General features: G+C 43.3%; 1 protein-coding gene across 1 annotated transcript in view; it reads left to right on the forward strand.

Moving 5' to 3' along the window:
• Positions 1 to 3,330: 3,330 nt before the first annotated feature.
• LOC144791752 (cytochrome P450 2J4-like) overlaps positions 3,331 to 19,111 on the forward strand; it is a 71,251-nt gene continuing 55,470 nt past the window's right edge. The window contains exons 1-3 of the mRNA XM_078666522.1: positions 3,331 to 3,963; positions 15,699 to 15,861; positions 18,715 to 18,864. Of these exons, the coding sequence (XP_078522648.1) occupies positions 3,793 to 3,963; positions 15,699 to 15,861; positions 18,715 to 18,864 (484 nt within the window). The 5' untranslated portion in view covers positions 3,331 to 3,792. The remainder of the gene's footprint in view (positions 3,964 to 15,698; positions 15,862 to 18,714; positions 18,865 to 19,111) is intronic.

Consider the following 19,111-nt stretch of genomic DNA (forward strand, 5'->3'; position numbering starts at 1 on the left):
AGAGAGACAGTGGAGAGAGAGACAATGGAGAGAGAGTGGAGAGAGAGAGTAGAGTAGACGGAGTGAGAGTTGAGAGTGGAGAAAGAAAGAGAGAGAGAGATAGGAGAGAGAGAGTGGAGAGAGAGAGAGTGGAGAGAGAGAGAATGGAGTGAGAGTAGAGAGAATTGAGACAGAGAGTAGAGAGAGAGTAGAGAGAATGGAGAGAGAGTGGAGAGAGAGTAGAGAGAGTGGAGAGAGTAGAGAGAGTGGAGGGAGAGTAGAGAGAGTGTAGAGAGTAGAGAGAGTGGAGGGAGAGTAGAGAGAGAGAAGGGAGAGTAGAGAGAGAGAAGAGAGAGAGAGTTGAGAGGGAGTGGAGGTAGAGTGGAGGGAGACAGTGGAGTGAGAGTGGAGAGAGTAGAGAGAAAGAGTAGAGAGAGAGAGTAGAGAGAGTGAGAGACAGTGGAGAGAGAGAGAGACAGTGGAGAGAGAGAGACAGTGGAGAGAGAGAGACAGTGTAGAGAGAGACAGTGGAGAGAGAGTAGAGAGAGAGAGTAGAGAGAGAGAGTAGAGAGAGTGGAGAGAGAGTGGAGAGAATAGAGAGAGTGGAGGGAGAGTAGAGAGAGAGAAGAGAGAGAGAAGAGAGAGAGAGTGGAGAGGGAGTGGAGGGTGAGGAATATAAAGTACAGTGGCCAAAATAAAAATGCCAGCCATGTGTTGTTTAAAGACACTGAATAGGATTATAAATAAAAATGTATGTATTAATTTGTTATATGACTTCTGTCTTTGTTCCCTTTAATTACCAGTCAAGGATCATTCAGGCAGCCCTTAAACACAATTACGTGGTTTCTATTTATATTTGCTGTTTGAAGTATGCACAGATAAGTGCTGAAAATACGGCTTTAGGTGACTGCTTATTTCTGTCCTGTATGGGGCATCAACATGGGCTGGCAACCCTAATCATTATTCCCTATACCCTAGATCCCTATTAATGCCAAAATAACAATCATTTAACTTATACCTGAAACCCTACGCTGCCATAAATAACATGCTGAGTTACTTCAAGTGTCCGAGAATGCACCCTGCATTCAGACAAGTCACTCCTCTTTCTCGCCCTTCACTTTTACGCTCACCCTGTACTCGCAGCAATCACAATGCGCTCACATGAACCCCATGGGAAAAATACAAGCAGTAGCCTAAAAGACGCACAATGCATTCATTATGCAGTACACTTCACATAGCAGCATACATGATAAAGTGCAGGTGCGTAAGTGCTGTGCAAATTCCATTCATCCATTGAGCGTTTATTGAACCCAGGTAGCTGGAAAAATATAATTCAGATTATACCATGACATCTTCAAATGTATAATATGAGGACCCTACAATTCTAATTATAATATGTAGTAAATGTTGTCTACCATAGAATCTCTTTAACATACCACAGCCAACTTCTTCCCATTAGTTCATGTCTAAAATATATTTAAAAATTGCTTTAAAAAGATATACATTTTAAAACACACTTGTTCAGAAGGGGGGGGGGGGCAAAAAAAAGTTCCAGGCCTCCTCGGCTGTGGCAATGTTATATTTTAAATACAATGGCTTTAATAAGCGACGTCGTAACAGTTGTAATAGGGGACAAACAAAAACATGATTTAAATCCTGTACCCAAGCTTCCGCATGGATGACAGAATCTGTCCTGCCTGGCTAATCCCTCCGTTGCTCCTGTTACAATTCCTAAGGGCAGCTGATTCATCCATAACAAAAGGATAGTTCTACGCACTCTGTGCGGGAGATTCCGTACAACATACGGTTGAAGTTGTTTATAAATACTACTCTCAGCTATTACATCATTACCGGAATGACCTAGACATAGAGCAGTATCTCTCTTACAACTGACTTCATAAATGGTCTTCTTAATAAGCGTTTTCAGAGCCTGTTTTAATAAAGAGACTATGCTGATATTCACATTATCAAATAAGAGTGAAGCTTTCACATGATTCCTAAAAACAACGCTTTTCCCCATCAGGCTTACTAATATTTCCTACCTCAGCGCTGCCCACAAAGGCTTTTCAGCGCTGTTCATTAAGGCATTACCCCATCTCAAACATGCAGCATTTGCGAACACATAGGTCGAGAGGAGTCCAAATTCAAGCCTGATCGTCGCTATAGGTGCTGCTTTATTCAAATTATAGATCTGGTGCCAGATATGTCCCTCAACCTTATCAAAATAAACCCACTGCTTTTCATCCACTAATTCACATTATATGTCCGTACTTTATTCAACAGGCCCTGATTACCCCCTATAAAAACCTGAGTCCAAGTTGAGGAGCGCAATGCTATAATCAGTCTCAGCAAATTATTAGAGATCCCCATTGCATCCAGTTTCCTCCACAGCGTCACCCGATCTAGCCGTGGAGGAATCTAAAAAGGCAGTATATAGGGCCATTCCTTTGCCCATTGGATATTTTTCAATCAGGGTTTGCAAGGCAGTAATATTATCTCAAATGCCGCTATGCTTACGAAACCCTGGGGCATATTTACAATAAGTAGCGCATCCCTGCATATCAGCAGGGATGCGCCACTTATTGTGCGCCGCAGCTCCGCCACAAGGCAAAAACGGCACAGATGCGTCACGCATCTGTGCCGTAAAAGTGTTGCATTGCTGGAGTTGCGTCGCAAGCGCGACGCAGCTCCAGCAATGCTCGGGGGGCCCTATTATTCCAAAGCTGCGTCAATCCTTACGCCTGCTTCAAGCAGGCGCAGGATTTTGACGCAGCATAGGCACCAAAATGACTGAGTGAAATCTTGTAGATTTCACTCAGCCACTTTCAGGAGGCGTTCCTGCGCCGGAACGCCCCCCCCCCCTGCGCAGGAACGCCTCCTTCTGGCGCAGAGCTTTACAACGTGACGCATCTCCCAGATCCGTCACGTTTGAAATACCCCGCACCTTGGCGCATCTTTTGCGCCGCCGCTGTGACACAAAAGTGACGCAACGGCGGCGCAACAGCGGCGCTAGGGGCTAGTAAATATGCCCCCCTGTCTGCTCTGTCGGGACAAGATGATTCCGGAAAGCTCACTCTTGGCCCATTAAAATATACATGAGTTATCAGGTCCTGGCATAGATTCCAAGCACTGGACAGAAGCCCAGGAAAAGAGACGTGTTTATTGGCAGAGCATTTGCATGTCCTTACAAGAGGTCAAACAACAGCAGGGCAATGACGAAAGAGCAAATATTCCAATTTACAAGTGATAAGCATGCATGTTACACAAACACCAAACTCTTATCTTGTACACTCAAGAATATACGCCTCCTCTGTGGTTCTTAGACAAAGTATAAAAGGGGAGAGAAGGAGAGAAAGTATGAGACTGAGAAGGTGATCTTTACTGAAATAGAAAGGGAGAGAGAGATGCACAGGCTTTGCATACATACTGAAGAAGATAGATATTGAGGCTGGACATAGAGGAGGAAAGGCTAAGAGAAAACAGAAACAGAAAGTAGACAAAGGAAGAGAGAGGGCGTGAATGGGGTCAAATGAAGGGTTAGCAGAAGAAGGGAAGGAAGGAGAACAGGCATTCAGGGCAAAGAAAGACATGTTATAGAATCAGTGTACATAGGGAGACAAAAGGGATAGGAAGAGATACAGAGAGAAGCGATAAAGAGATAGAAAACTGAACAGTAAACATCTAGAGAAATAGATATAAGATTCATAAATGAGGAATAAATTTTACTAAGACAAGAGGGAAGAATAGTGCATAGAGTAAATTTAAAATTCCACTGTTTAGGAGATCTGCTAGAAGCAGAGACAGGCACCTACCATGCTGTCAATCACTGAGCTGTTGATTGCTCTGTTTCTCACTCTCTTCATTGGACATTACTTCAAGCTTCAGTGGATGAGGAGAAGATACCCCCCTGGACCGACTCCGATGCCCATCATCGGCAACCTGTGGACCCTGAAATTTGTGCTTCACCACGAGGTCCTTATTCAGGTACTGTACACAAGGTGGTTGTTATTACTGTTGACTGTGTAAATATTTACCAGCTGAATATATAGTTTATAGTGCTTTTTACACAGATTGTCACCTTGATACATGAGCCGAAGAAAAAGTTGAAGGTGGGTCACTGGTCATAGATTCTTTGTTGCTCTATCAGAGTCACTCATGCCAAGCTAGAGCTGGTATTTGACTAATTTTATATATATATATATATATATATATATATATATATATATATATATATATATATATATATATACCAGAAAGGGTTTCCCGCACGATGAAGCCACAGGAAACACAGAAGACTCGCACTCCAGGGTCCATGTTTAGAAAACGTTTATTGGCGACGCGTTTCGACCAGGCGGTCTTTTTCATTAGCCTATATATATATATATATATATATATATATATATATATATATATATAAACATTCAGATTGAAGGTAGAAACATTCCCATTGAAAGGTATGTGCGTGTGTTTGGGTGCATGTTTGTATATATATATATATATATATATATATATATATATATATATATATATATATATATATATATATATATATATATATATATACAAATATTATCATTTACAAACAAGTTTTCAGTTACTTTGCTATTTCACAATAAGGCTCACATTATCGAGATCATTAAGTCTAGCATTGCTATATCATGAGAAGTTCAAGACAAAGGTCTCAATGCATATTTAAATAAGGTAGGCCACTAGAGGCAAAAATATATTGGAAAATATATGATGAATTGTTCTCACCATTGTTTAATGAATTAGGCCACCGGAGGCATTGGAAAAGTAAAGTGTGAGAAATTTGAGACTTGGATACTAATAATGAAGTTAAGTATTTACGAATGGGGAAAAGCTACCAAAAAAGCCACATAATGAATTAATGCAATGTTTGCACCTGAAACAAGCTGATAATGTTAAGCACAATGTTTTTGTTTATTATTGTTTTTTTAAATCACGTTTTCTTTTTAAAACACATCATTGTACATATAGCACTACATTAACCATAATGCCCTGCATCAGAAAAAAATAGGAAATGACATTATCAGAGCATGTTTTCTTGAAATGTAGTCGTAAACATGGGGGCGGTACCGTGAACAAGCTCTCAGTAGGAGATCGAACGCATTGGTGGTTTGGATGTTGGAATCCTATGAAATAAAATTATTTTGGAACTTTTGAAACGTATTGGTGGAGTGCGACCCAGTTCTTTCTGCAAAGAAAGGGATTTGGACAATTACAGCCGTTTGCTCAACCGCGGGGTTACCCACGGCTGAAAGCAGCGCCTGGACCGTGCAAAGAGCAACAGGTTGAATTGTATATATATATATAAATATATATATATATATTTTTTAAATATTTTATTTTTTTTAAACAGCAAATTATGAAGGAACTGCACTCCTGAGCACGAGGTTGTCACGTTTTAAAGCGTTTTTATTCCATTCATGGAACAGCCACCATCTGTTGGTGGCTGTTCCATGAATGGAATAAAAACGCTTTAAAACGTGACAACCTCGTGCTCAGGAGTGCAGTTTTTTCATATTTTGCTGTTTAAAAAATTCTACGGGACTGGGTCTGGTCTCGTAAATTGCACCCGCTATTTTGGTGCGCCGGTTACAGACTGTGTATATAGATATATGTATGTGTATATATATATGTATATATATTTACATATATATACAGACACCTGCACACAAACACACACACACACAAACCTACACAAACACATATACCTACCTTTCAATCTGAATGTTTCTTCTACTGCTCTTCCATCAACCAAAATAATGTTGCTCGATTATAATGATACTTTTAATGCTGCACATTTTCATATGGGAGCATTTTTAGGTATTTTCCTAAACTAGTCTATGCCCAGTCTTACTACAAAGTCACCTCAATTAAACTCCTAAAGGTGTTTTCAAGATGACAAACGATTTTGATAGCTTGTCAATGCTCTGTGGGACTTTATATGCTCCCTTTTGTACTTTAAACCAACGTATTACAAGACCCAGAGGCGTTCCCCATTTGCTGTTTCCACTGGGCTTCTCAGTGCCCACAGAGAGAAGTAAGTGAGCACTAGGACCAGTTAGTAAGTTGAGAGTTCTTCCGGGTATGTGCTCAGGTGCAAAGGTTCAGAAACAGTTCTTGTGAAGCAGTTTTTAGTGCACCAAGTATAAACCTTTCCTAAACTGAACTACACTTACTTCTAATAGACAGTTATCTCAGTCAAACTCTCAAAGAAGGACTTGCACAGGCTCTGTTCAAGAAAACTCAGGGTCTTAGTTGCTAGCTAATGTTTTCTGGCACTGAGTGTTGCTCCCCCTTGTACATCAAAAGGGAGTATGTTCATTAGCAGAGTAAGAGGATTGTCTCATCAAGCGTTGCACTGAGGTGTGCAACATCAACCAGGGTATTTCCTCAGAGATTCTTTAGTCTATGGTGTCCTATTGATGTTGGTTCAAGACAAGCAGCTGCCTATTCAAGAAACTCTATGTAACCACTTTTATTTGTGCCTGCTCGCATGCCCAGGTTACTTTTGCCACGTGCTCTTTTAACACCAGCACTGTTGGGGTGCATATTCCATTAGGCCTGACTCCCTTTACTAGTGTAATTGTCCAAGTGTGAAGTGCTTATTATGTTAACATAAGCAAAAAAGGGCTGATGGATATAGATAGGCCTTAGCCTCAGTGGCAGTCAGATTCAGGATGCAGTCTGTGCATCCTCACAGCCAGGTCTGCCTCAGTGCCATGCTTATTATTGTCTGCAGCAGATTATGTTTGTGCCAGTCAGAAAATTACATACAGAAGCAAAACACTAAATACTAAACACCTCTGCCACAGGAAATGTCTAAAGTGTCTGATACATGAAATATTATTGCAGATATGGTACTTATTAACCCACCTAAGTCTGTTGGTTATTTCTGGAATGCCAAATTCCATGTCTGGTGGTACCATCAACTGTCAGGGTGAGTCCATTATGTATCCGTTCATCAGGTAACACACAGTGCTTCTTACATATTGCTGGGCTCTGGAGGGTGATATTCAGTGTCAGTCAACTTGTAAATGATGGGGTTAAAATTGGCCATAGATGCTAAAACTGCAGTGATGTTCCTCAAAAAGGAGAAGTGCTATTCCTGGCAAGAGATGCTTTTGGTGCTAGAGTTGGTGGTATGGATTATAGGTTTTGCATGCTCAGGTAGGAAATTTACCCTCAAGCTACAGAAAGTGCGATACGCGAGTCCACTAACACACCACAGAGAGCATGCATTATATAACCAGCTTCCACATTGCCACCATTAAGCACACACTGCTATGCCTGTTTCTATGTTGCCTATTAAATGATCACAACAGTGTTCACATTGATCCAGTAAAGCACAGCACACATTGCCACTCCACACAGGCAAACATAATAATAGAAAAATATGCACACAAAGAGAAGTGAAATGCAACTTTTCTTACATTTATGACAGGTGAAGCACAGACTGTAGAAATGTAAAATCCCCACACATGAAGCAGGAACAACACAGACATCAGCATGGCAATCTTCCCACATACACAGGCACTGAACATGCCTCAGCAGTGCAATTGTTCCTCGCAAACACAAAAAGTTGCATCTTATGGAACTGCAATGCAAATGTCCCACAAACAACCAGAATAGCCACAACATAGGTTACAATAAAGCAAGATTCTCTCCCACATGACAGGAGTGGCATAGGCAACAGCTGTGCATGTGTCTCTCTTATCAATCATTTACAACAAGGGGTGGTGATGGACAGAGTCTCTGAATTAAGCAGAGTACTCTCACCCAGTCAAGAGATCAGGGCTAGATCCAACACCGTTTTTTAGCTCATTGCACCATCCCAGTTTCAGAACCTGGCTGTATGCAAATTAGTCTGTCCCTGGCCCAGTGCATCATGGGAACAGGGCAGACCAGACTACAAAAGCCAATTCTTACACTGGGAAGGAAACAAGCTTCCGGGGACCGGTTTCTGCCATTTCAGGCGTCTTCGGCCCGGCTTGCTTGAATCCTGATGGTGCAATGAGCAAGGGACTCACATCTGAGTATACCCTTCCACGCTTAGGGTGGACAAAATTATTTACAACAAGGGGTGGTGATGGACAGAGTCTCTGAATTAAGCAGAGTACTCTCACCCAGTCAAGAGATCAGGGCTAGATCCAACACCGTTTTTTAGCTCATTGCACCCTCCCAGTTTCAGAACCTGGCTGTATGCAAATTAGTCTGTCCCTGGCCCAGTGCATCATGGGAACAGGGCAGACCAGACTACAAAAGCCAATTCTTACACTGGGAAGGAAACAAGCTTCCGGGGACCGGTTTCTGCCATTTCAGGCGTCTTCGGCCCGGCTTGCTTGAATCCTGATGGTGCAATGAGCAAGGGACTCACATCTGAGTATACCCTTCCACGCTTAGGGTGGACAAAATTATTTACAACAAGGGGTGGTGATGGACAGAGTCTCTGAATTAAGCAGAGTACTCTCACCCAGTCAAGAGATCAGGGCTAGATCCAACACCGTTTTTTAGCTCATTGCACCATCCCAGTTTCAGAACCTGGCTGTATGCAAAATAGTCTGTCCCTGGCCCAGTGCATCATGGGAACAGGGCAGACCAGACTACAAAAGCCAATTCTTACACTGGGAAGGAAACAAGCTTCCGGGGACCGGTTTCTGCCATTTCAGGCGTCTTCGGCCCGGCTTGCTTGAATCCTGATGGTGCAATGAGCAAGGGACTCACATCTGAGTATACCCTTCCACGCTTAGGGTGGACAAAATTATTTACAACAAGGGGTGGTGATGGACAGAGTCTCTGAATTAAGCAGAGTACTCTCACCCAGTCAAGAGATCAGGGCTAGATCCAACACCGTTTTTTAGCTCATTGCACCATCCCAGTTTCAGAACCTGGCTGTATGCAAATTAGTCTGTCCCTGGCCCAGTGCATCATGGGAACAGGGCAGACCAGACTACAAAAGCCAATTCTTACACTGGGAAGGAAACAAGCTTCCGGGGACCGGTTTCTGCCATTTCAGGCGTCTTCGGCCCGGCTTGCTTGAATCCTGATGGTGCAATGAGCAAGGGACTCACATCTGAGTATACCCTTCCACGCTTAGGGTGGACAAAATTATTTACAACAAGGGGTGGTGATGGACAGAGTCTCTGAATTAAGCAGAGTACTCTCACCCAGTAAAGAGATCAGGGCTAGATCCAACACCGTTTTTTAGCTCATTGCACCATCCCAGTTTCAGAACATGGCTGTATGCAAATTAGTCTGTCCCTGGCCCAGTGCATCATGGGAACAGGGCAGACCAGACTACAAAAGCCAATTCTTACACTGGGAAGGAAACAAGCTTCCGGGGACCGGTTTCTGCCATTTCAGGCGTCTTATGCCCGGCTTGCTTGAATCCTGATGGTGCAATGAGCAAGGGACTCACATCTGAGTATACCCTTCCACGCTTAGGGTGGACAAAATTATTTACAACAAGGGGTGGTGATGGACAGAGTCTCTGAATTAAGCAGAGTACTCTCACCCAGTCAAGAGATCAGGGCTAGATCCAACACCATTTTTTAGCTCATTGCACCATCCCAGTTTCAGAACCTGGCTGTATGCAAATTAGTCTGTCCCTGGCCCAGTGCATCATGGGAACAGGGCAGACCAGACTACAAAAGCCAATTCTTACACTGGGAAGGAAACAAGCATCCGGGGAGCGGTTTCTGCCATTTCAGGCATCTTCGGCCCGGCTTGCTTGAATCCTGATGGTGCAATGAGCAAGGGACTCACATCTGAGTATACCCTTCCACGCTTAGGGTGGACAAAATTATTTACAACAAGGGGTGGTGATGGACAGAGTCTCTGAATTAAGCAGAGTACTCTCACCCAGTCAAGAGATCAGGGCTAGATCCAACACCGTTTTTTAGCTCATTGCACCATCCCAGTTTCAGAACCTGGCTGTATGCAAATTAGTCTGTCCCTGGCCCAGTGCATCATGGGAACAGGGCAGACCAGACTACAAAAGCCAATTCTTACACTGGGAAGGAAACAAGCTTCCGGGGACCGGTTTCTGCCATTTCAGGCGTCTTCGGCCCGGCTTGCTTGAATCCTGATGGTGCAATGAGCAAGGGACTCACATCTGAGTATACCCTTCCACGCTTAGGGTGGACAAAATTATTTACAACAAGGGGTGGTGATGGACAGAGTCTCTGAATTAAGCAGAGTACTCTCACCCAGTAAAGAGATCAGGGCTAGATCCAACACCGTTTTTTAGCTCATTGCACCATCCCAGTTTCAGAACCTGGCTGTATGCAAATTAGTCTGTCCCTGGCCCAGTGCATCATGGGAACAGGGCAGACCAGACTACAAAAGCCTATTCTTACACTGGGAAGGAAACAAGCTTCCGGGGACCGGTTTCTGCCATTTCAGGCGTCTTCGGCCCGGCTTGCTTGAATCCTGATGGTGCAATGAGCAAGGGACTCACATCTGAGTATACCCTTCCACGCTTAGGGTGGACAAAATTATTTACAACAAGGGGTGGTGATGGACAGAGTCTCTGAATTAAGCAGAGTACTCTCACCCAGTCAAGAGATCAGGGCTAGATCCAACACCGTTTTTTAGCTCATTGCACCATCCCAGTTTCAGAACCTGGCTGTATGCAAATTAGTCTGTCCCTGGCCCAGTGCATCATGGGAACAGGGCAGACCAGACTACAAAAGCCAATTCTTACACTGGGAAGGAAACAAGCTTCCGGGGACCGGTTTCTGCCATTTCAGGCGTCTTCGGCCCGGCTTGCTTGAATCCTGATGGTGCAATGAGCAAGGGACTCACATCTGAGTATACCCTTCCACGCTTAGGGTGGACAAAATTATTTACAACAAGGGGTGGTGATGGACAGAGTCTCTGAATTAAGCAGAGTACTCTCACCCAGTCAAGAGATCAGGGCTAGATCCAACACCATTTTTTAGCTCATTGCACCATCCCAGTTTCAGAACCTGGCTGTATGCAAATTAGTCTGTCCCTGGCCCAGTGCATCATGGGAACAGGGCAGACCAGACTACAAAAGCCAATTCTTACACTGGGAAGGAAACAAGCTTCCGGGGACCGGTTTCTGCCATTTCAGGCGTCTTCGGCCCGGCTTGCTTGAATCCTGATGGTGCAATGAGCAAGGGACTCACATCTGAGTATACCCTTCCACGCTTAGGGTGGACAAAATTATTTACAACAAGGGGTGGTGATGGACAGAGTCTCTGAATTAAGCAGAGTACTCTCACCCAGTCAAGAGATCAGGGCTAGATCCAACACCGTTTTTTAGCTCATTGCACCATCCCAGTTTCAGAACCTGGCTGTATGCAAATTAGTCTGTCCCTGGCCCAGTGCATCATGGGAACAGGGCAGACCAGACTACAAAAGCCAATTCTTACACTGGGAAGGAAACAAGCTTCCGGGGACCGGTTTCTGCCATTTCAGGCGTCTTCGGCCCGGCTTGCTTGAATCCTGATGGTGCAATGAGCAAGGGACTCACATCTGAGTATACCCTTCCACGCTTAGGGTGGACAAAATTATTTACAACAAGGGGTGGTGATGGACAGAGTCTCTGAATTAAGCAGAGTACTCTCACCCAGTCAAGAGATCAGGGCTAGATCCAACACCGTTTTTTAGCTCATTGCACCATCCCAGTTTCAGAACCTGGCTGTATGCAAATTAGTCTGTCCCTGGCCCAGTGCATCATGGGAACAGGGCAGACCAGACTACAAAAGCCAATTCTTACACTGGGAAGGAAACAAGCTTCCGGGGACCGGTTTCTGCCATTTCAGGCGTCTTCGGCCCGGCTTGCTTGAATCCTGATGGTGCAATGAGCAAGGGACTCACATCTGAGTATACCCTTCCACGCTTAGGGTGGACAAAATTATTTACAACAAGGGGTGGTCCCCGGAAGCTTGTTTCCTTTCCAGTGAAGAATTGGCTTGGTAGTTTGGTTTGCCCTGTTCCCATGATGCACTGGGCCAGGGACAGACTAATTTGCATATAGCCAGGTTCTGAACTGGGATGGTGCAGTGAGCTAAAAAACGGTGATGGATCAAGCCCTGATCTGTTGACTGGGTAGGAGTGTTCTGATTAACTCAGATACTCTGTCCATCACCACCCCCTTTTTGAAATTATTTTGGCCACCATGAGTGTGGAAGGGTATGCTCAGACATGAGTCCCTTGCTCACTGCACCATCAGGATTCAAGCAAGCCGGGCCGAAGACGGCTGTAATGCCAGAAACCGGTCCCCGGAAGCTTGTTTCCTTTCCAGTGAAGAATTGGCTTGGTAGTTTGGTTTGCCCTGTTCCCATGATGCACTGGGCCAGGGACAGACCAATTTGCATATAGCCAGGTTCTGAACTGGGATGGTGCAGTGAGCTAAAAAACGGTGATGGATCAAGCCCTGATCTGTTGACTGGGTAGGAGTGTTCTGATTAACTCAGATACTCTGTCCATCACCACCCCCTTTTTGAAATTATTTTGGCCACCATGAGTGTGGAAGGGTATGCTCAGACATGAGTCCCTTGCTCACTGCACCATCAGGATTCAAGCAAGCCGGGCCGAAGACGGCTGTAATGCCAGAAACCGGTCCCCGGAAGCTTGTTTCCTTTCCAGTGAAGAATTGGCTTGGTAGTTTGGTTTGCCCTGTTCCCATGATGCACTGGGCCAGGGACAGACTAATTTGCATATAGCCAGGTTCTGAACTGGGATGGTGCAGTGAGCTAAAAAAACGGTGATGGATCAAGCCCTGATCTGTTGACTGGGTAGGAGTGTTCTGATTAACTCAGATACTCTGTCCATCACCACCCCCTTTTTGAAATTTTCTCTTATCAATCAGGCACGGGTTCAAACACAAACACACAAACTCACTAGCATTCAGTCACAGAGACATATTACATTCTCTAAAATTAAATTGCAAATCTGGTAGCCTCCCCACACCCGTAGCAGAAACTACATCAAAGTTGGAGGCTCACGGATTTCACTCAACTGCAGCCAAGAACCCTGTTCTTGCAAAAGGGTCAGAGCCAAAAGAATTTAGTGCAACCTCAGCACTCATTCACCACCTGCACTGATGAAACATGCTAAACTTTATTTCAACTGTGGAGATTGCAGAAGCCACAATTGTTGCTCAGAAATATTGATGGAAATTCTTGATGGAGGCCTGGCTGCCTATTCCACCTGGAGCCATCTTTCTTGGTTCATTCCTCCCTCAGAGATGTTAAACCCTTCTAGAGGAACCACGAGGCCTCAACATTCTATGGTAACTATTCTCAATCATAGCTCTTCCTTCTCCCATCCCCCAACTCCGAGAGTTCCATAACTGGGATTTCTATCCATTAAACATTCTTTAAATACCAAGCCAACCAATTCAGAGGGTACCTAAAAAGGGCCTGAAGAAAGAGGCCCAAGTAACGGTTTCGTGTGATATCCCCAGGAGTAATACAGATAACCAGTAAAAAAGTAGTCCATTTTGTTCCTGGGCCTAGATGTATGACATTACAACGCATACATTTACATCGCGGTACATTACATCATGGTTTTTACAATGCAAGTCATTACAATCACTTGAGTTGGAGGGCGCTGGACTTAGGAGTAGTATAATTTACTATTCCAACCCCAGTCTACGTACAGTAGGGAAGGTGTTGGATAGTAAATTATTCTATTCCTTGTCCTAGATCGCCATCCAGCGCAAGTCATTTTAACGACTTGCGTTCTAAAAACCGCGATGTAATGGCATCACAATGTAATCCCAGCATTGTAAACGATGTTTCCCACTGGGCCTCCTATTTTACCATTGAACCTTTATTTAGGAGAGCTAGGATCAAAAGGTATAGGGGCATGTTACGGATAATCATAAAGCCAACCAATAGGAATGAGGAATGCATTTGGCGGAGTCCAAACTGAGGTGGCATGGTGAGCAAAAGAACGATTGGTTGGGACGCTACCCCGAGTGAATACCCGTGCTTAGACAAATTGCAGGAATTCCTCCAATTACCTTTTGTGTGTTTTATTGTCAGATTAAGTCATGTGATCTTTGACAACTTTTGTGGCAATTTTGGTATTGATGGTGGTATGATCTCTGGACCATGTCTGAAACTCCAAAGTACCTTATAGACTCCTGACAACTTTTTCTAGTTAGATAGTTTTAGCTTTTCTTGTGTCTCTTGGATGTCCTGGACTGTAAGATATTGCCAAATTGTAACCCTTTGTCTGTTGCTTTTATCAATTGACATTATCAACAGCAAGTAGGGAGGAAGCGGACTCTCCCTGGAAATGATGTCTGAAGGTGGCCAAAATTCAAGTTCTGTCATGATCTTGCTTAGCATTGGAGTTGAATCCTCTAGAATTTTAAATCTTTGACTTGACGAAAAAGGTATATGTCTGATGAGAAGCTGCGGTTAATTGTACAACAGGCCATTAAGAACATACTTTACAATAAGAAAGTGGGTCTCCCCTAGAGATAAGGCAATATAGATACTATTTTGAAGTGAAATGTTGTCTCTGGTGTGGTGGGCAAAATAGTGTTTTTTTGTCTGCATGTAACGTATAATTTTGTTTATTATGCAAGAGTGACCATCTCCATTAAAATTATACATTATATGTTGTCTCATATCAAAAGACAGGGTGTAAAGGTTGCTAGTGCAGAGCATGTATCTGCGGCACAAGTCTAATTTCATAGTTCCCACAAGACATTATGTTTGCACCAGGTCCCTGGTATTTGCCTACTGTCTATTTATGTAGCACTTGAACCTTAAGACAAACAAGCGTTCACCCTGGACAGTACAGTACATTACATTGCATGCATGTGGCATCGTCATTCTTTTAGACAGTCTAGTGAGCTTGATGTGAGAGGACCATGACTTCAATAAACTCCTGTGTGCTATTTCCATAGCAAAGTCTTTAAACAGGTGCATGAGAGTGTTTATGCAAGAGTCGAGATCACATGAGGGAATTCAGGTATGTGTCTAGCTGCTACTAAGACCTAATTTCAATCCAGGCTAGCGAATTTGTGATTTACACAGCTTCTTTCATGGGTACGTATGCTTTAGTCTTGAAAATACACGGATAAACAATGCCTAGGCCTGGAGTGTGACTCAACTACTCACAGAAAACTCTTTGTTAATTTGACACCAAGAGAGATTTTTCCAATAAAACTATTGATTGATAGATGTACACCTCATTATTAGTGAAACAGATAATTCCATCATTGAAAGCTGGAGGACATAGAGTTTGAGCTGCATTTGCAATGTGCAATATAAATTAGGGAAGAGATTTTGGTTTAGGGCAGACAGTTGGATCCCATCAGGGCCTCTTGTGTACATGAACTGTAAGCTGTGCACCTTTTAAATTAGTTGTTTTACACTCCATCATTTATACTACTCACTTAAGACAATTTCAAATGTGATGATTTGCTAAGAGTACCTTAAATTCTCAAAAGGTAAATAATACCTAGGAAGGGGCAAGGTTTCTGTTGGCTGCTATCTTCCTGGATGTTTCGCCAGCTTTACTACCCTACATAAAGTAACATACGTAGAGCGTAGCTAACATTCTTTGACCAGGCAGCACAGAGTCTGAAATGGATAGTACTTACCTTCTCCCGTGAGATCACATGTTTATTTTGTAGGGTTAGTACATTCTTTTCTCTTGTTTGCTGTTCTATTAAATTGCTGCATGGTACCTTCCACCCCCAGCTTGCAAAGACCTACGGGAATGTTTTCACTGTGTGGCTGGGGCAGAAGCCAGTAGTTGTGCTGAACGGATGCCAGGCCATAAGAGATGGTCTAATCTCCCACTCCGAAGAGCTTGTTGGACGCCCTACAAATGCAACTTACCAGGAACTTACAAGGGGCAAAGGTAGGTAGCTCTTGCTTCACAATGGCACAGTTAATCAGCAAATACAATATTTTTATATAGTGCTTCATGTCACTCTACAGTCATTTCTAAGCTCTGTAAATAATTGCAGTTATTGAGATTTAGTTTTATGGCACTCAATTTACCAACCTTGAAGAACAAGAGGATGGAAGCATTTGAATGTGTGAGCTGCACAGCCTTTCCAGCATTGTATGTGTAGCTCCCTAAGCCATTCTTCCAGCTTATGAGAGAATTAAAAAGCAGGCAGGGTTCAGAGAGCAGGAGGTGCTATTCATTGGGTTATGAATGGATGAAATCTAAGCTGTCTATATATAAGTATGACTACTGTAAAGATTCACTCAGTGAATATGAAGTGATTACTCTGTGGGGTTGTACGACTTACTCTTGACCTATTCCTACTAATGGTGCAAAGCTTTGTGAATTGGGTATACATTGAGTAAGTGGATGGATGGACTGACAGACAAACAGATGCACTGTGGAGCAGTATTAGCAGGCGATGAAGAACAAGGGCATTCAGGGTTGGCAGTCGATGAACGCTGTCCATTGCTTACACGATGCAGTGCAGCTGCCACAGGGGCACAGTGTGTATAGTGACCCTGCTGACAGGAATCCTTCTCAGCAGCCTTACCCCTCCAGTGGGATACAGATCTGAGCTCTCGTTGTCTATATTACTGACAGTGGGTGCAGTGTGGTTACCCTATGAACCTACCTCTGAACACTATTGTGTTATGCAGATTTGTAAAACTCATTATAATCTGGGAGGATATCCTGGCACTGAGCTACTTTTTGAAAAAGAGCGGCCGTGTACAGGGATGTGGGCATGCAGGTAATTTCCTTGTTGTGTTATTAATCTCTTTCCCAGCGCCAAGAAGCCCATGGGCGTATGTGCGCTTTATAAATTTTAATTAACATAACATAACATAACAGGTGAAACTATTGGAATCTAAGAGCTAGCATTATATATATCTCAAACAAAAACAGAATGGGGCCGATTCACAGGACTAATTTGAGATGAAATCCTAAACTTACTACTTTTGGTATTCATTCATAGAAGGCATTTAGTGGTAGTAAAGTTAGGACTCCTAACTTTACTACTACTAAATTGAGACAAAATCCTAACTTTACGACTTTCGGTATTGACAAAAGGCATTTAGTAGTAGTAAAGTTAGGAGTCCTAATTTTACTACTACTAAATGCCTTCTGTGAATTCCAAAAGGAGTACGTTTAGGATTTTATCTCAGGTTAGTAGTAGTAAAGTTAGGAGTCCTAGGACTAGATGTAGGTAATTTTATTTTACCACTTCTTAAATACCGAATTTTACCGATTCGGTATTTAAGAAGTGGTAAAATAGAGGGGGGGGGTGTAGGTATTACAGATTCGGTAAATACCGAATTGTTAAGAATCGGTATTTACCGATTCTGTAAATACCGATTCGGTAATGCCCATTGATTCCAATGGGCATTGAAGCCCATAGGAATCAATGGGCATTACCGAATCGGTATTTACAGAATCAGTAAATACCGATTCCAGCAAGGGTGCAGGGGGTGTCACTTTGACACCCTCTAGCACCCCAAATACTGGCATGTGTGCCATGTGGCACACATACATGCCCTAAGGGCATGTCTGTCTGTCACATGGCATAGGTGTGCATGCACACATGTGTAAAAAAATAAATGTAAATTGATACTTGTATAGCGCACTACTCACCCGCAAGGGTCCCAAGAGGCTTGTACGAATACCGCTGTGGAACCCATCCTGGCTTTCCCTGTGAGGTGTCCACTCCTGGGCACCCCCAAGGTGGAGGCCAGGCATCCTTAGCGTTGTGGGGGCCTTTGTGGAGATTAAGCAAGCTATTGCCCAGAGTTACAGAGTGGGACTCCATGATTGGAATAGGCACCGAGGCGAGAATTATCAGGTGCGTGGAATTTTGAGCCCAAGACGCGCCGAGGCGGGAATTGAACCCTGGTCCCGGGCTAGACCTCTGCATCAGGGTCTGCCGCTCTAACCATTGAGCCACACTTCTCCTGTGTGCAAGCACACCAGGATTCGGTATTTTACCACCCAATTGGATTGGGAGGTAAAATACCGAATCTGAAAGGCCTTTTGGATTCAGAAGAGTCCCACCTACATCTAGAAGTTACCGAATCGGTAAAAATACCGAATCGGTATTTTACAGATGTGGTAAATTTACAGATTCGGTAAATTTACCGAATCGGTAAAATTGGCCCCCTACATCCCAAAAACCCATTTACCGGTCGGTAACGGCCGAAATCGGCCGTTAGCGGCCGGTAAATGGCCACCTACATCTGGCCCCTAATTTTACTAGTACTAAATGCCTTCTGTGAATTCCAAAAGTAGTAAGTTTAGGATTTTATCTCAGGTTAGTAGTAGTAAAGTTAGGAGTCCTAATTTTACTACTACTAAATGCCTTCTGTGAATACCAAAAGCAGGAAGTTTAGGATTTTATCTCAGATTAGTTCTGTGAATCGACCCCAATGAATCCAAATATAGATCTCCCATGATGTGTAAGGGAGGAAGACAATTGTAGATCCCACAATGTGTCAGCGAGTCTATCTTAAAATTGTATTTTCATAAGCTAGTAAAGGCAGGGACAAGAGCTGAATGAGTTGCAGAGAGAAGGAGAAAGCATGGTATTTATAGTTCAAAATTGAAAGTCCTTGACAAACCAAACTCTCTTGCAGCCTCTTGCACAGAGTACCTCACTATGTTAGCAGAGAGGACCAAAGCATTCTTTAGCCAGACCTAAAAATAAAATGTATACATTACATTGAAGAGATAATGAACTGAAAATGTAACTCAAAATTGACTACTTAGGAGTTATATTTTCCACTGGACACAACTGGAAGCAGCAGAGACGCTTTGGCACAACGACTCTGAGGAATCTCGGACTCGGGAAGAATAGTCTAGAAACCCGAATCCAGGAGGAGGCCCAGAGCTTGGTGGAATTTTTTGCAACAAAGAAAGGTAAATTATTTTAAGCCCAAGTGCCACCGCTATGATAATAAAACATCTGACCCCAATATTGGGCTCATTCAGTTTTAGCTATGGTAATTTATTTATATGTTTGTTTGTTTATTCATGTAATATAGCACAAACCAGAGACAAAGGGATTTCTAATCCCTTTAAGTGGAACGGTTACTACTGCATACAAGCAGATTACAAAATGAACATGTATGGGTTCGGATGCATGTGAAGGTTTTGTGTATTACAT

This window comes from Lissotriton helveticus, chromosome 11 (genome assembly GCF_964261635.1).
Source record: "Lissotriton helveticus chromosome 11, aLisHel1.1, whole genome shotgun sequence".
Taxonomy (NCBI): Eukaryota; Metazoa; Chordata; class Amphibia; order Caudata; family Salamandridae; genus Lissotriton; species Lissotriton helveticus.